The 15,360-nt window shown below is 29.0% G+C and overlaps 1 protein-coding gene across 1 annotated transcript in view; it reads right to left on the reverse strand.

The window, feature by feature from the left end:
- Positions 1 to 3,463: 3,463 nt before the first annotated feature.
- The window catches only part of LOC135950271 (uncharacterized), a 95,641-nt gene continuing 83,744 nt past the window's right edge, over positions 3,464 to 15,360 (reverse strand). Inside the window, exon 4 of the mRNA XM_065499813.1 lies at positions 3,464 to 3,702. Coding sequence (XP_065355885.1) covers positions 3,492 to 3,702 — 211 coding nt within the window. The 3' untranslated portion in view covers positions 3,464 to 3,491. The remainder of the gene's footprint in view (positions 3,703 to 15,360) is intronic.

Consider the following 15,360-nt stretch of genomic DNA (forward strand, 5'->3'; position numbering starts at 1 on the left):
AGACGCCAAACGACAGAGTTGTATATTTCTTATTTGTCAGGGTTGTCTATCGGCGTAGTGGTTTCAGGGTTGACAAAATTAAATAAACACATTTTTTATATCCATTTAATTACTATAGTTTTATTTAAAATATATCTCTTAATATATAAAATCAAAATTCTATATCAAGAAGGAATTCATCCTCCTCCTCCATAAACTCCTTTTTTCCATATTATTTAAACTATTAACATTTACATATGTTTATGTATATTTTTTTTGTCGCGTGCATTATTAAAGTGTAATTTAAAACACCTTAATATTAAAAAATAAATAAATAATTTAACCTTGAACATATCTGAAAGCGATTCTTCAATGCATTTTCATAGAGTTGTGTTGTTGACCCTCATTGCGTTGTTTCTTCACTTATTCAATTCAATTTTCATTTCATATCTTTTGTTTGTTTAGCAATTCCAAATTATTTGAAAATAAAAAATTAAATGGATTTATAAAGAATTTTAAATTGTGGTGTAGCAAAATTTATTTTTCCCATATTATTTTTGAGTATTATTATTTAAATATATCGAGCCCTAACAGCGAAAATAACGTAAGCGCCAAAAATAAAATTTTATAGGAGATAGTTTTTTTTTTTTTTTTTGAGTTGTTCTTTGAAAATTGAAATGTAGTCGATTAATGGTATCATGCATGCGATAAATACATTTTTAAGTTAATTTTGTCAGCAACAAATTTGTTTTGGACCTTACGTTATTTTTACCGTCTCTATTACAGGCAGCTGAGACTAGATTGTGTCGCATACGATAAATGCTTTACAAAGAAAAAATATTGTCTTACTAATCATAGTAAAGATAGTAGGTGCTTAGGAAATAAGGCACATCTTCTTCATATGTTTCGTTTAAGGCGTCTTTAATATTTTGGGAATGTTTTAGGCCAATATATTCGTTATGCAAATATTCAGGAATACTATTATTATTGCAAAGAGCTTTTAGATCATTGAATTTATGTGACGAAATTTTTAATTCTGTGTTGTATAGATCAATGTTAATAGTCTTTTCCTCGCTATTGTCTAAATAGCCGTATTTAATTGTAATCACGGTTGTATCAAAAATTGCAGACCGCATCGGACTTAATTTTATTTTCTTTGAAAGAAGCAGATCAGAAAACATTTTCCAGTTTAAAAAATCAGAGTGCTTTAACGATAAACACTCATTACCGTAAGGGTTTGTTCTTGCACTTCAAATAACTGTGGGCCACTAACTAGGAGCTATCGCAATACAAACTTAAATCGCTCACAGTTTTCCGTTCATCTAAAATAAGGAGATATTTGTACATTGCAGTGCAAATTTCATTACAACATCGTTTGCCGTCTTTAAATTGTAATACTAGTATTTTCTTGAATAAAACAATGTAATATTTAAACCCTACACCACCATAGTGGGAGGGTATTATGCGTTTGTGCAGATGTTTGTAACGCCAAAAATCTAGCCTATATAAAATCTAAAGTATACCGATCGACTCAGTATCACGTTCTTAGGCGATTAAAAAAATTTGGTACATATAACTTTTTCGGAGCAAGGACGGAACCTATTGAAACTGGCTGTAATCGGTCCATTATTTCACCTAGCCCTTCCGAAATTGGACTTTATTGGTCACAAATGTTTAATTTATATGGATATGATCGGCCCATAATTAGTTATAGCTCCCATATAAGACCCGCTTCCAAAAATCACTTTAACGTGCATAAATCTCTTAAAAATGTTGGTATACACATAAAATTCAACATAAATAACTTTCATGTAAACATAAATTACACGACCTAATTTCATGGTGATCGGTCCATAATTGCTCATAGCTCCCATATAAGGCCCATTTCGAAAATCACTCAAAAATATAAATTATTGAAATTTTAAAAGAAAAATGATTTTGCTCTTTTTCTTGGTGTAGGGTATTATATGGTCGGGCTTGACCAACCATACTTTCTTACTTGTTTTACTATGAGGCATATTCAAAACTTTTTGAAGGTCGAAACTAGCACATAACAACAGTCGCTTACGATATAATTGAAATTGCGTTATCTCTGTATATATAAACACTTAATTTTCATTATTTCGGGTGTTGATGCGCACGACAATTTTCTATCGATTTTCATTAAAAGGTCAATTTTGAAAAAAATGTCGCTTACGTTATTTTTGCGGTTAGGGCTCGATATATGTGTATGTTTAGTTCTATTAATGGTTAATTTCCATTTTTGTACTGTTACTGTAAATACTAGATTTAATTTTTTCTTAAGTTTCATCAAAATCGGCCCAAAAATATATATAATATTTCGCTATCTTTCCATTAGAAATTCCAAATATTGAAAAATTTGACCTTCACGATTTAAGGGTTAGCGTTTTCCGATTTTAGGAAAACTTTTAGACTATATTTAAAATTACCTGGACTATAATATTCTGAACAGATTATACTTAAAATTAATAACAGTAAGGAAATTGAGCTCATTCGCCAAAATATGGCCAAAAAATTAGTTTTTCTCGAAAATTGCAAAATTTATATCGCAGGTACGGAAAACTATATGACATACTTTTTCACATTTTTATTCCCTATTATATTGTCAATAAATCCCCATGTGATGATCAAAAAATTCTGAAATTCGTTTAACAAAAATTTAAAAAATTTTTAATTGGAGTTTTGAAACTGCCGTTAAAAACAATATTTTTTTTAAATGTATCCTATGAAAATAAAAACTTATATACAAGTAAATATGGATATATTTTAAGTAAGAATAAACTTTTGTTTTAATATTTCTCAAAATATGTTAATTATGTTCCTACGTTTCTTGTTCTAGTGACCTGAGACACGTTAATGGCCTGGCGATTTTTTAATAACTAACATTTTTTAACCAATTTTTGTCTTTTATATCTTATTAGAACGACAATTACGTGCACATTTCTATTCTGTTAAATTAAATTGCAAAAGTAATTATTTAATGGCAAAAAATTAAAAAAAAACTGAACAAATTTATTTTTTCGGCACGGGTTGCCCTTCTTAGAACAAGCTAAACATATTTTTGGTGGTATTTTAGGTCATTACATTTCAAAAAATTTAATTCAAAGGGACACTCTAATATAAATGTATATATATTAGGGTTGATCGATTTTTTTTGGCGAAAAATCGTATAGCAGAAACGCATTCTATGGAAAATTCTAAGAAATTTTCCCCAAGAAACCATAGGTCTAAAATCAAATCCTATCTTGCGCATTTCGTTTTACGACAAAGTGTAAAATCAAGGCGATGTTCCGAATCTACAGAAGAACAAATTTATTTGGTCTTCCGGTTTTATCTATAGTTTTCAATCTCGTAAAAAGTTTACGAGTGTTGTCATTAAATTAATGTAATTTATTAAGTATTTTTTACTAATTGGTGAATTTGTTTTGGTAACAAATTCATCTGATATAATAATAAAACAATATTTATTTAATAAAATGCATATAATATATTTATTTATTTTTAGATTTTAATAGACCCTTGCTTCGCAAATATCGCACAATAAATGGTGTTGCTCCTAGAGTTATACTTATTCGAACTGGTGCAAATACTTTATGTACGGCATAAGCTATCACAAAGTTACTTGCACCTAAGGCGATGCTATTTTTTAATGCCGTTGGTGCGAAATCCAGATGTTCGAGTATTGAAATTAGATCTATTCCGCTGAAAAGAAAATAAATATAATATTAGAAAAATTAAAAGGACGGCGATTATAACGAAAACTATGTATATAAATTAGATTATTTTGTTCCAACACTTGTTCAAAAATAACTAGTTTTAGAACGAATCTAATACCATGTTCAGACATACGTGTTGAATGCCTGGTTTTCAAAAAAGTTAAAGAGTTTAAACACTACCGTTTAAATATTTAGTTCATAGCTGTAACTTGTGAATAAAATAAAAAATATAAAATTTTTTCTATTATTATAGTTTTTGTTTTCAATTATAAATATTTATTTTTCAAATTATTTATTAGTTAAATAAACTATTTGTCTAATTTATTAATAAACAAATGAAAAAAATTTTTCATTTAAATCAGTAAAATTATTAAATTTTTCATTTAAATCAGTAAAATTAACATTTCAAGTAAGGATATTTTTCGTAATCATCAGAAGAAAAATCTTCATCGTTCGAGCTCATTCACGAAATCACACACAAAAATACTTTTTTATAAAATGTTTACAATAATTAGTTGTTAAATATTTACGCCCTCATTCATAATCAATTTTTAAAATGTTTATATTACATATATCAGATGAATTTGTTACCAGTAATAAATGTTTACAGTATACTGTAAACATTTTTTGATATATGTATAATTGAATGAGTTTTTTCAGAACTCATAGAAGTTAATGCACTAAGTATATTGTTAAATAGTGATATTCAGTTTTGAGAAAATACTATATTTCAGAAAATAAAGCATCCTTGTCTATAGGTATTTCCAATTTTTATTTATTTTTTGTGGTAATTAATGAAAAAGTTATGTTTTTTTCAAAACTGGACAAATGACGTCCCGTTCAGAGTATCTCCGGGACACGGGACATTCGACTCTAAATCTGGTATGTCCCGACGAAAACTGGACGGTTGGCAAGTCTATCACATAATAAATAAAATAAAACTTATTCTTACTAAAATACAAATGCTATTAGTTCAATTTTATAAATGTTCATTCAAAACTTTTAAGAATAATTTATTTAATATCTTATTCAATTGAAATCAAATAATATTTAATATGATTTCAATATAAATTTATTTTTTTATAATATAACTAGAATTAAAAACTAATTATGTTTTGGCAAATATTTGTAATAAAAATATTCACAATACACAGCTATGATTTAGTTATTGCATTTTTTCTTTGAGAAGTTTTTCTTTCAAATTAAAATTATTATACAAAATCATCCCTGTTGCAAAAAAAAAAAATTAAATTTTAACGTGTTTTTCATTCTCTTTTCATGTATGCTTTTCAGCATACCAGGTAAAAGTTTTCTAAAGGCTGGGTTAGCCGACCGTAATGTATCCTTAACGAAACGCAATAGCTGATCGTTTTTGTTGTGTGTGAAGTAGTTACGTAACTGTAACGTCTGAACCTGTTAAAAACAGAATTTCATTACGGTTCTTCTTGACATCTACTAACACGGTTGATTTTCAAATATTGGTTTTATATTTTATATAATTTTTATGTCAAATTCGTGTTACATATTTTTAATGTTCTATGTATAATCGCACTAAAGTGTTACGTTATGTCAACATTACGGTTGCATTCCATCAACGGGCTTCTAAGCTAGCCTTAAGGGTACCACAATGAGCCACAAGGCCTTCGAGTGAACTCGTTCAATTGCGAGCAATGTTTTATTCACCCCTATCGTGAAAAACATGTGACATTTATGTTCCCATGAAATATCCATTTCCCTCGAAGGGAAAATTGCTATCGTGATATTCCCTACACTTTTCATTCACAATAGTTAATTTTGTTCGTAACAGCGTTTATTGTTTACGGAATTCCATCTAAAAATTTCACGACATGGGAAATTTTTTCACTTGAAGAAAGTTTATGAACGAAAAATGAGAAAAGGGAATTTCATCTGAAATATTGACACCTAAAAATTTCATATTTATCAAATATTGGAAATGTATAAAAAAACAAGTCAGAATTAAGGTGTCTAATGAAAAAACATTATGTGTTTAAAAAAACACGTGTATCTGAACATAGTATAATCAGAACTACATGTTCAAAATGAGAACTTTACATTTCATATTTGGAAAAAAACAAATGAAAATGAGATTTTTCATATAGAATTCAGAAAAGATCACTTTAAAATGAGATTTAGCTGATTTAGAAAAGAACAATTTTATTTCAGAAAAAACCAAATGAGATTTTTCGATTAGAATTCAGAAAATAAAAAAAATAAATAGTGCAACGGCCGCTGTATGCACTATATTTAAACTTACAGGTCAGTGAATAAAGGATTCAACTTTGGAATGAAGAATGGGATGAAATTTCGAAAAAAAACCTTTATTTATCTATAAACATGATGAATGTTGCTAGCAGATGTTTACTCTTGATTGAGAAAACATCAAATGAATTAACAATTTAAGGCCCGTTTTCTCAATGTATCGACAAACTGCATGTTACTAACAGAGATGTTCATGCACATACCATTCAAATGACATATTTATTATTTTGCAAAAATGAATACTGAGTTAAACGAATACTGTCATTGCATGATTCATTACAGCAAGTGTTTTGTTACAAATTGCATGTAATTGCTTGCATATTCTGTAAACTCTTACCATTCAAACAAGTAAGAGTGCTATATTCGGCTGTGCCGAATCTTATATACCCTTCACCAAATTATACTTCAAACTTTTAAATATTTTTAGGTAAACAAAATTTATTTTTTTTTCCATTTTTTAAATTTTTTGGAAAAAATGTTTTTTTCGATTGTTATTTTAATTTTTTTTTTTAAATATTAAATTTTTTTTTTTTTAAATTTAAATTTTTTTTTTTAAATTTTAAAATTTTTTTTTTTTTAAATTTAAAATTTTTTTTTTTTTAAATTTTAAAAATTTTTTTTTTTTAAATTTAATTTTTTTTTTTTTTTAAATTTTAAAAATTTTTTTTTTTAAATTTTAAAAAAATATTTTTTGTTTTTTCAATTTTTTTTTTTTTTAAAAAAAATTCGGGTTAAAAATTTTTTTCCCGACTTTGACCCATTGTAGGTCCAACTTACTATGGTCTTATATACGTAGTTGCAAATGTCTTTGAAATATCTATCATTAGATATCCATATTGTCTATATTAATGTCTTAGTAATCCAGATATAGGTAAAAAATAGGTCAAAAATCGAGGTTGTCTTGGTTTTTTCCTCATATCTCAGCCATTTGTGGACCGATTTTGCTGATTTTAAATAGCAAAATTCTCGAAAGCATGTCTGACAGAATTATTGAAGATTTGGATCCCGAAGATATCTGGGGTCTTCAGAAAACTGATTTCAACAGACAGACAGACAGACAGACGGACAGACAGACAGACAGACAGACAGACAGACAGACAGACAGACAGACAGACAGACAGACAGACAGACAGACAGACAGACAGACAGACAGACAGACAGACAGACAGACAGACAGACAGACAGACAGACAGACAGACAGACAGACAGACGGACATGGCTTAATCGACTCCGCTATCTATAAGGATCCAGAATATATATACTTTATAGGGTCGGAAATGAAAAATGTAGAAATTACAAACGGAATGACAAACTTATATATACCCTTCTCACGAAGGTGAAGGGTATAAAAAGCAGCGAATCAATATGAGTGTTTTGAATATACACAGAGTTTTTTGAGTAAATATTAGGGTATTCGAATTATTCGATTTTTCTCTTGTTCGAATAAAACGAATAATTCGAATAATAGGTTTTAACTTGTTCGAATAATTCGATCACACGTTTAAAATTAATCGAATTATTCGAATAATTTAATTTTTTTTTAAAAAGTAAAAAATGAAGTTTTGATGTCGGCTTTTTAATATTTTATTGTTAAAGAAAAACAAAAAATAAAGTTAAAGTTAACAATTCAAGTATTGATAATGTTAAAAAACATTCAAAAACAAAGTCCGTCATTAAATTTTCAACAGAAATATTCTGATCAGATTAACTCCCGAACAATCTACAAAACAATTGACTAGCAAACCCTTTAGTTTCCGTTTTGGAGCTACGCTTTAAAAAATTTGAGCTAGTTTGACATGATCCCGAATTCAAATACAATATAAACGTATTAAGAACATTTTAATGTCGTTCATTAATTCGGGTTTTAAATTGAGTAACTAATTCCTTATTAAGTTAATTATTCACTATTTCTAAATTATTTATAACAAATTGTATTATACATCAAGCTCTATGAATGTTGCCGAATCTTTGCTTAATAATGTGGTCTTGGGGAATTACCCAATAAAGGGAATCTGTCCAAAGTTTGATATCATTGTCAGTGAACGTGGCTAATTTGAAGTCAGGCAGTGCATGATGACGCATTTACAAATACGATACAAATTTATTACCATATTAAACAAAGATTTTCATGATTTTCTTAGTTTAGTAAGTTAGTTTGTAATATTTGTATTTATCATTCGATTTATTAAATATTTTGAAACACTTACGTACGCGGTTAACAACATCACTTATATACATATTGTTACGAAATTGTACTTGAATTCAAATATAACGATTTTAAGGGCTGATTTTAAAGTAGCATAATGCTTTCAAATAACAGTGCTGTAATGGCAGACTGTAATATATCTGTGGGCATTGTTAAATAAAAGCTTTCAGTTGATTTTATTGTAAGTTGGCAACGCTGTATTCGAATATTCAGTTAAAGAACATTGTAGAAAGTACACCACAGATTGCGTATGATCTAGAATATTCGAACTTTGACAGTTAAAGAGCTTTCTAGATGGTAATGCAGTGTTATAAATAGTGGCAGAGGTTGCAGTCGTGAGAGAGTTTATCAGAGACGCTTTTCGAATAAACATCATCTAAGTGCCTTAAAGTGTGTTGTGTTTTTCAAGCAAATTCGTGTGTATTATAAATTGTGTCTGTAATTCTGAGAATTTATAAACGTGTATAAAAAACATTGAGTGGCTATTTAATTCTGTTGTTGTACATTTTAAAGAAATAAAGAGTTGTTACAATTTTCAAACTACTAAACGGATTTTATTTGCAATCAAAAGTATCCGGTTTATTTAAAGGAAATAAACCAGCGTTTTGAAAAGGTTAAAACGTAACAATATATTTTAAGATCATGGCCTTCATCTATTTCAATGTAATCATTATAAATGTCATCCTTAATATCACTTTCGACGACCGTTTAAAAATCACATTATCCATCACATTCAATTCCACTTTAATCTAAGTTAATATTTTGATTATTAATTGCGATTCTTCTAATATTTCGCCAGCTAAATAACAAATATTTTATTCCGTACCTTTTATTATCATTGGTTCAAGTCCTAAGTTAAACATTTTGAAAGATTTGTTTTTAGAATTGTAACTTTTTGCAGTAATATTTATATATTTATAGAAGGAGCTATCGGAACACTCATCTACAGTGATCGAAAGTTCCTTTGTCTTTAGTTATTTGTCGAATTTCAGAAACAATACAATTTTTGTGAGTCATTATTACTTATTTAAATTTGAAATTATGAAAAATTTTAAGCAATTTTATATATGAACATTTATTCGTTTTATTCGATTATTCTACATAAAATTGTTCGAATTATTCGTTATTCGAAAATGGTAATTTTTAAATTCTTCGAATAATTATTCGTGAGAAATTATTCGATTAATCGAACGATCATTAGTCGAATGAATACCCTAGTAAATATACACTTTCCTATATGAGTATGTTTGAATTAATTTAAGACTGTATATGGAGGATTTTTCTTGCATATTTATATTTTTTTAATATTTTTTATTCGCAGTTCATTGTATCAAAATAAGACGAAATTTAGTTCGCACGAATATTTATTTAAAACAAATTAATGTACTGATTTTGTCTTATGCATTCAACTTATCATCAAGCTTTTATGAATCATTTGAATGCTTTGCATACAAATCAAAACACATTAATCATTTTTGAGTTGTTATTGTTAAGGCATTTAAAAAAAATATTGTGTAAATGGCAATCAATTGTGAGAGTGCAAGAACTGCAAGCAATATAATTTGCATATGTTGATGATTGAAAACACAACAAATGCAGTGATTTCATTCATATAGAAAAAAAAGCGAATCAACTCATGTACATCTATGGTTACTAAATGTCGACATAAATTTATTAGGCCGATAAACTGTCTGTTAAAAATTTTGGTTTTCTGAATATACCGACAAAAAACATTATTTTCAGATGGCAATACCTCCCACTCAAAATAGATGTGAAAGTTGGGAACCCTGCCTTCAAGTGACATCATGTTTACATAAATCAGCTGTTTAATGTGGCCATCGACAGCCGGAATCTTTTGATAAATTCATTATCCTGCATTTCTGCCAGGTAGTTAGGCCTGACATGATAAACTCTTTCAGGATTCACTTGGAACTCATGTTCTTGGAGTTGATCTTCCATTAAATTAATGTTAATTCCTCTATTAAACTTTTTTTATAAAATCTATTTTATTTCGTTTACAAAAACTCAAACACATAAAAACAGCAGTCAGCTGATTGAATTTATCTGTACAATAAATAATTGGCAGATGAGGTCGGGTTAGCTTTGCTACAGAATAGAAGCAAATGAGACATTCAGCCCAATTATAAATAAAAATTCACGGGGAGTTTTTCCCTTTTTCCTATTCAAATTCAACGGGAAAAAACTCCCGGGGAACAAACTCCCGCGGAATTTTTTATTCATAATTGGGCTGATTGAGAAAACCAAATTTCTTTAATCTGCAGTTTTTCGTTGGGAAAAAAAACACAATCACCTAATGAGAAAACGGCCCTAAGTATGTTCTAAACCCGTAATTTAAGTGTATGTTTTCATGTAATTATAAAAGTGTAGATTTGTAGATTTTAATAAATAAAGAGTTTTACCAATTTTTAAACTACTGTTCGCTTTTATTTGCAATTTAAAAGAATCCGGTTTATTTAAAGGAAATAAACCACAGTTTTAAAAAAGTAAATGCGTAACAATATTTTTTTTATAATACGTAATTTTGACTTACCTGCACAACCAACTTTGCACGATATTTTGTGCAGGTAAGTTAGAAATGCAGATAACCGTAATGCACTTACCTACTCATTGATGCTGGTAAGTGCATTTAAGTTTACTGCCCAAGCAAATAATTTACGGCACGATTACGATTTTTCAACATAATTTTTTATTCAAAATCGTATTTGTCTGTCTTTTTTTGATTTAATTTTATATTAATCAGCTAAATGAAATTTTTTCATGAAAACCAGTTATAGCTTCCAAAAGTATTATGCACTTATCTTACATGTGCAGATATGAACAATGCACTTAAATCAACGAATTTATATGGAGTTTGGTAAATAAATATACAAGTTTTGTGCACTTATATGCAGAATGGTATTAAGTGAAAAGCAGGTAAAAACGAACTGTGGCACCTCCCATACAAACTAAATACTAAATTCATATCTATCTGTATAATTGCGATATTTAAAGCCTTGAATATTTGTATATATACTTATTAAGGTCAAAAATGGTGGGCGTGGCACCTCCACTAGATATGACAAATTATATATAGGGGAAGATATATGTCGATGATGGCAATCATGTTTGATATGTTGCTTGTAATAAGGTGGCATCTTTGTTTGTTCGAAATGTTTCTGCTATTTATGTTTATGAACAAAGGGAAAATACTTACGGTCATTGTATATTAAAGTTAAGATTTTATATAAAATTGAATTAATATATTGGAATTAACCATTTTTAAAGAAGTTAGTTGTTACAAAGCAACCATTTCTAAAGTCAGTTTTGTCACGTAATTGTTAAACTTTATACTTTGCCTAGAGATCGACAGAGTAAGTTTTATGTATAACCTTAAGATATATTAAAACAGAGACCGAAAATAACGGCTTCACTTTCATTTCAATGGTAAATTCTCATTCGCAGCCATTTAAAAATTATTTTTTGTGATATATCACTGAGAGTGATTTATTCGAGAACATTTAGGTTTGGGGTTAAGAGAAACAGAAAAGAAACAAACACAAATAATCTGAATGAGTGATTTATAATTTATTGTTTTCGTAAAGGTCAGGGGGGTTACTCTCTATTGTGATGCGCAAGCAAGTTCGATGCGAAAGGTAAATGCGATATAAATACATTTTATTATTCTGTGTCGTATATGCAAACGCTTTCGCAAAATAAGTTGAAAAATAAGCAACACTGGTACCACAAAATAAACAATAGCGAAAACGCAGTAAAGGGTACCAATTGTTCAGTTTTTCTTTCGCATCGCAATAGAGAGTAACCCCCCAGCTTGTGACTTTTATTTGCGAACATGAAAAATAAATCGCAAAAATGCATTTGATATAAATCAACGCTTAAATATATAAAATCTATCAAAAGAAATCTATCTATTAATAACAAATTAAAAAAAATTCTCATTTCTGTTACTTAGACTTCATTACTTCATATTTATCATATTCTTTCCATAATTTGTTAAAAATTACTAACAATATGTTATTGTATGTAAATAAAAGAGAAAGTAACAGTTATTAAGAACAAGAACAGTTATTAAGAAGAAGAACCCAGCAGTTCTAGGAGACAGTACCGAACTAGTGATTTTACCCATCATTTAGGGTGGGAGCTAGTTACTTCAATAGCCACGTGACTAGTCATTTTAACACGGGCATGTCCTAGGCAGAGGGTCAATTGACTCTTTTTGATTACAATGGGACTGTCTAATAGCTGGACCAAAGTAGGCAACGCATTGGATTCACATACTGGTTACATAGCGTCAGTAACCTTGCTAGTTTTGTAACTGGTTACATGATCAGCTACTTGACTAGTTATTTTAACATGTGCATGTCCCTTTTGATTACAATATGACTATCAGATAGCTGATCGAAAGTAGTCAAAGCTTCTGGTGGGTAAAATAAAGTACAGTACAAAAAAAAAGTTTGAAGTGACTTCACCATAGGTTACTAAGAGGCAGTAAAGTGACTATTGAGTTCATGCTATATTACATGGGATATTAGTATACTTAAGCAAAAATAAAAATAAACTGTATGAGAATTATATTAACACAATTTGTAACAAAACCAGTTTGTACGAATTACTCACAAAACATTTAAAGTGAATACACTCTAGATTACTTAGAGACACTTAAGTGACAATTGTCTTCACGCTAGATTACTTGGGATGCATAAAGTAACCAATTGTCTTCTATCTGCACTACAAAGTGCACACACGTGTCAAATGACCAAAATATATAAATTGGAGTCAGCCAAGTGATAAGACATTTGTGGCAATTACTATCTTTAAGGGATACATTGACTACTTGCTTAACTGCTGGGATGAATTGTTTATCTCACACCAAACCATTAAAAAAACAACAAAAACGATGCAGTGATTTACTTTTATCACAAAAATATAAATCACAATTTGGGTTTTTTGGTATATGAACGAGTTATTTTCGATCTCTGATTATAAATAATAATTTATTAATTTTAGAGAATGAACTGAGCCTTTGCCAACGTCATATTGTTTGTTTATTCTTGTCGAACTTTGTTTTAAACGAGTGACAGCTTTATTCTTCGTCAAAATAATTTGCCTTTTGCCTTATGTCAGATTCTGTCCCAATTAGAAAAAGTAATAGAGAAATAAAAGGACTGCCACCATCCCGTTTCATAATGGAATCGCAAAATGAAGCCAACAATTTGCATACTCCAAAGAGTGTAGCTGCCCCAAATACACAAACTGGTACACCTAGACAGCTTGATAGTGTTAGACAAACACATGAAGTTGTACAAAATGAAGCCAACAATTCACAGACGCCAAAAATACTACATCTAACGTCCAAATAGGATCGTGTAGATAACTGCCAGATGCTTCAAAGCAAATCGCTGAAATGCAGAGAGAGTTTCAACGCCAAATGACATCTCTCCAAAATCTTATTATCGCCAACAATAATCAGACAAAAGCTACAGTTGGAGAATTAACACAAGAAATTCAAACCATCGCCAAAGCAATACCGCCGACACCGACCCCAGTAACTGAATGATATTAGTTATTGTGAAAAGTTTTTAAGCATGGAAGTTGACGATCGCTGGAAAATTGTTGAAGAATTACATTTGTGTTTTTGTTGCTTAAAACCAAATCATCAATTAAAATTGTGGGTAATATTATTTTATATTAAATAATAATTATAATTAATATTTCTATTTTTTATAAATAATATTTTTAATGTTATACAGTGGTGGCCACCAATTTAAGACAAATACTTGAATTTTTTTCATCAACTGAATTTTAAGTGCGATAGAGCCAAAATAAAAGGACTTCTAAGGGAATGAAATTTATTATTAATGTTTCTAGTTTCTGAAAAATGTTTGGAAAAATCGGTAAAACATATATGGACAAAGATATGTGGAAATACGTTGACCCACCTCAGCGAACATCCGCTGTTAATAACACGATATGACCGAAACTAATGGAACTAAAAATACGAAATTTGGTCCGAATATTTTATAATAATAAAAATATAATGATATAAATGTGAGAAAATATGTTTATTTAAAAAAAAAAATTTGTTGGTCATGTTGTAGAAAAATTTTATATGTTCGTGGTGAATATGTATGAATTGACACAGTCGAATAAAACACACTTGTGTGTTAAAACAGTCCTCATGCATACATATTTGTGGAAATATTTGAAAAAATAATAGACAATCACGTGGAATTTAGCAAACAATTTTTGTCTTAAATTCCTACCACCACTGTATGTTTGAGAAATAGTTTCGAATGAAAATTTTTACATATTTATATGACAAAAAAATAATTAACAAAATTCATAATCTCAATGAGTATTAAATTAAAAGTAACAAAGTTTATAATAGTAATATGAAATATATATAAAGATCTACTACAAAAATCCTGTTACGCCAAACATGTATGTGGTATAAATAATTGTCCTCAAAAACATTATAACCTGCTACATAATATAAACCGTGAACTGCCATCGTGTTCATCTACTATTTCATCCGGCGCACAGTGGTTTGAGAAAAAAAAGAGGGAAATAAATCTGTAACTTCTAAACCCTTAGTCCGATTTTAATGAAATTTCACATGCGCAAAGGAGAAGTGTTGTTGAGTTTTAGTTTTGACTCTGGACCTCATGAGCCAACCAGGAGCTGAGCAAGGGGTCCCCAAAGTAGGACACCTCGGGTATGGTCAATTTTAAAAATTATCCTATTTCTTCGTTTGTGTTCCGATTTCAAAAAAATTACATATAAAGAATCTTCTCATCGAGTACTACATAAAAACTCGTCGTAGCTATCAATTATATTTTATAGCTTAAGAGATATCCGCATTTTAAAATTAAATTTTCAACTTTTTTACCTACCCTACACCAGTTCTTTTATGACCGCGGTTCCAAATATTTCCCGATTTTCTGCATTTTTCTTTTATAGAATTAACAACAGATGTATATATCAAATAAAGGAATTGTTTCAAATATATCAAATAAAAGAATTGTTTAAAAATCATGACTGAGGCCGATGTTACATGCATTTGAATTTAAAAATTTTTCGATATTTTTTGGGGAAAAAAGTACTTTTATTCTTTTTAAGTTATCTAAAAAATTTCTAAGA

This window comes from Calliphora vicina, chromosome 2 (assembly GCF_958450345.1).
Source record: "Calliphora vicina chromosome 2, idCalVici1.1, whole genome shotgun sequence".
NCBI classification, from domain to species: domain Eukaryota; kingdom Metazoa; phylum Arthropoda; class Insecta; order Diptera; family Calliphoridae; genus Calliphora; species Calliphora vicina.